Source organism: Lactuca sativa, chromosome 2 (genome assembly GCF_002870075.4).
Source record: "Lactuca sativa cultivar Salinas chromosome 2, Lsat_Salinas_v11, whole genome shotgun sequence".
In the NCBI taxonomy this organism is placed as follows: domain Eukaryota; kingdom Viridiplantae; phylum Streptophyta; class Magnoliopsida; order Asterales; family Asteraceae; genus Lactuca; species Lactuca sativa.
The window spans coordinates 183,927,062-183,931,134 of NC_056624.2; the positions used below are offsets into that span (position 1 = coordinate 183,927,062).

Below are 4,073 nucleotides of genomic sequence, written 5' to 3' on the forward strand. Positions count from 1 at the left end.
CAAGGGGAAAACGGGTTATACCTCAAAGGAAATGTTGAAATGACACAAGGATGGCTGATCTCCTTCTCCTCTTCTTGATCTACTCCTCTTACTCTTCAAAACCTTCAAGAACACACCAAGAACACCTCAAACTCTCAAGGAAACAAGGAAAAACGATGTAGGGGGAGTTCTGGGGGTGAATGGGGACGAGTTGGGGCGGAATGAGAGTTTAAATAGGGTGCAAACCCTTGAAACTTAGGGTTTCATCCCGCAGCGGTGACTCGCCGAGTCCAGGATATGGACTCGTCGAGTCGCCTACTTAAACGCGTCCTGAGTCTCGTCCCTACTCGGCGAGTCGGACCCTATGACTCGCCGAGTCTAAGGCTAAATTAGGGCAATGCTCAAATAAAATTCACATACCGGAAACCAGGTGCTACACTAAAACTTAATCAAAACAAAAAAAGTAAAAGTTTTGACTTTAGGGATGAAAAGTGTCAAATTTACCAAACTTTTGTAGCAACATCCTAAAGGCTAAAACATTTCTGTTGCTAAGGCCCTTTAGATTTAATATATATATATATATATATATATATATATATATATATATATATATATCTTAAAAAGCATTTACTAGATTTTGCTGAATTTTAAGAGGTACAAGCTTTTAAGCATCATATACAATAATTTTATGCATCAGAGAATAATAGATCTTATCCGGTTAGAGACAGATTTTGAATAGGTCTTCTAAGCTTATCTTCAAATTGAATGGGTTAAATATGAAAAAGTCAAATAAGATGATGATGATAAGATTTTGAATGAGTTAAAGTTTGACCAACTGTTCCTCATATCCAATTGAATCGGTAAATACTAAATTTTATCCGGTCAACATTTATGAAAAAGTCAAATAAGATGATGATAATAAGATTTTGAATGGGTCAAATTTTGACCAAGTGTTTCTCATATCCAATTGAATCGGTAAACACTAAATCTTATCCGATCAACATTTATGAAAAAGTCAAATAAGATGATGATGATAAGATTTTGAATGGGTCAAACTTTGACCAAGTGTTCCTCATATCCAATTGAATCGCTAAATACTGAATCTGTCAATAATAATGAAAAAGTCAAATAAGATGATGATAAGATTTTGAATGGGTCAAAGTTTGACCAAGTGTTCTTCATATCCATTTGAATCGATCAAAGACAGATTTTGAATAGGTCTTCTAAGCTTATCTTCAAATTGAATGAGTTAAATATGAAAAAGTCAAATAAGATGATGATGATAAGATTTTGAATGGGTCAAAGTTTGACAAAGTGTTCCTCATATCCAATTGAATCGGTAAATACTAAATCTTATCTGGTCAACATTTATGAAAAAGTAAAATAAGATGACGATGAGAAGATTTTGAATGGGTCAAAGTTTGACTAAGTGTTCCTCATATCCAATTGAATCGATAAATACTAAATCTTATCCGGTCAACATTTATGAAAAAGTCAAATAAGATGAAGATGATAAGATTTTGAATGGGTCAAACTTTGACCAAGTGTTCCTCATATCCAATTGAATCGCTAAATACTGAATCTGTCAATAATAATGAAAAAGTCAAATAAGATGATGATAAGATTTTGAATGGGTCAAAGTTTGACCAAGTGTTCTCCATATCCATTTTGAATGGGTCAAAGTTATAAAGCATTTCATATAAACTGGAAGAGGCGCATTGATCTAGCATTCGTCTATCATGAATGTCTTGCCACTGACCGCAAAACCTTGGTTCTCTCTCATGCTCGCTACCTCCTCCTTTGTTTTTCTTTCTATTAAAATCGAATAAGCCCAAAAATGTCTTACGTTTAATCTAGCCCAGGTATAAGAAATCTCTATCTGTTCGTCATTTTGTTTAACAATTTTTTTATGTCGTTTTGTTGATTCGCACCCGTCGCTTTGCGCGGGTAAACGGCTAGTATATATATATATATATATATATATATATATATATATATATATATATATATATATATATATATATATATATATATATAATGACTAAATAGGCCTCCTAAATCCAGAATTATCTAATTAGCCTTCTCTTTAAAACATGTGGACGATATAAAATGAACAATTGCTTACGAAAAATTAAAAAGGAGAATCTTGTCGATTGAAATTATTAGTATTTCAAATATTTTGAAAGATTTATAAACCAAACAAAAATATACAAAGGAATAGGTAATAGACACAAGGATCATGGGCCAAAAAAATTAAAAAAAAAAATCAAATAATGATAAAAAAATGTAAGGAAAAACTTCTTGAGACCAAAAGTTAATAAAATCAGCTATACTTAGGTATAAAAAATTCTAAGAGACTGTATTTATAAGTTATACAAAAGTTAGTGATTTCTATAAAAGTTATTTGTTCAAAGTAAAAGTCACCTTAATCTTTTTTTTTTTTACCTAATAAGGGCTAAAAGTTGCATAATTGTAAATTATAGGATGATAACTTTTTATTTCTATGTTGTGGCGGATTGGATACATAAAGTGTATGTTACTATTTTATTTAAACCTATCGTCGTCTTTCAACCGGACACAAATATAAATGTAAAATATATATATTTTTTAATGAAAATATGATTCAAAAGAAAAAAAAATATATGTTTTTAGAGCATTGAGTGTGAGTAACTAATCATAACACAATTTTAATGTTACCTCATATGTCACATTACCAATGGTGTTATAACACCAAATGGAAAAATGGTCACCATGTTACATCTTGTTATAACACCAATTTTTTTCCACTTTATAATTTATTTTTTATTTTATTTTTTTCGATTTTTTTTTTAATTTTAACAAATATTTTTAAATAAAACATAATGTTTCGAAATTATAAATAACATATAATAAAAATAATTTTTAAAAATTAAAATAACAAATAAATTAACATACACATAACATCCAAATTCAAAAAAAAAATACAACCTTATTAGTTAAAAAAAAATTAAAAAACTAAACGCTATTCGTTATCATTATTGTTACCATAGAATATATAATCCGCTAAGTTCTCTCGAAGTTGTCTATATTTATTTGCATCATGAATGTCAATGACTCGATGCAAAAACTTTGATGTTCCTGGTTGAAACTGAACGTGTCTGGGCTCCGTTCGGATATAGTGTGCAATATTTCATCATTTATCTTCTACTATCATGTTATGCAATATGATACATGCATACATTATATATCGTAGAGTTTCTAAATACAATATATTACATCTGTAAGGTAATACTCATATTTGTATTTGTTTCTGTTCACCGTGAAAGAAGCATCCGAGGCCTTTCTATTCAAAAGATCGTCGAATATTGGCGACTGATCAAGAACGTTGACATTGTTGTTGGAACCCGCAACCCCAAAATATACATGCCAAATCCATAAATCTTGAGAAGCAACAACCTCTAAAACCAATGAAGGTGATATGTGATGACTACTTGCGTATTGCCCTTTCCATGCAACCGGACAATTTTTCCATCTATAGTGTGTGCAATCAATGTTTACGATCATTCCGGGAAACCCATGGCGTTCTTCATGCGCCGCATACAATTCTTGCAAATCATGCAACGAAGGTTTCCGTAAATACACGTCTTCAAATGTTTCAACAACACCCATTGACAATGTATACAAACTCTCCCTTGCGATTCTTTCGGACATTCACATATAGTCGTCCATGGTGTCAGGTGACTCCCCCATAGCCATCAAACGAATGACAGCAACACATTTCTGCAACGTTGTAAACCCTCGTCTACCTCTAGCATCATATCTCAATTGAAATAATTCATACCTAAACATAAATTAACTACAGTTTAATAATATAGTACATTTGTTGTAAAATTAAAAAGAAACATGTAGTACATTGTATTTATTTTGTATAAAAGTATAGTAAAGAAGAGATATCGGCTTTCCAAGGCGTTGGCGATCCGTAGAAACACATTCCTACTCAAACGAAATATTCTTTTGAAGTCCTTCGCCCCGTATACACAATTGTCTGCAAAGTAGTTGCGATATAGATGCTCCTGTCCTTCCTCGCGATTTCTGTTTAACATCGCACGTCTTAT

At 31.5% G+C, this 4,073-nt stretch overlaps 1 protein-coding gene across 1 annotated transcript; it reads right to left on the reverse strand.

The window, feature by feature from the left end:
• Window positions 1–3,216: 3,216 nt before the first annotated feature.
• LOC111921577 (uncharacterized) lies at window positions 3,217–3,669 on the reverse strand. Its single transcript, XM_023917154.1, has one exon. It carries the CDS (start codon window positions 3,667–3,669, stop codon window positions 3,217–3,219), a length of 453 nt encoding a protein of 150 aa, XP_023772922.1.
• Between the last annotated feature and the right edge of the window lie 404 nt (window positions 3,670–4,073).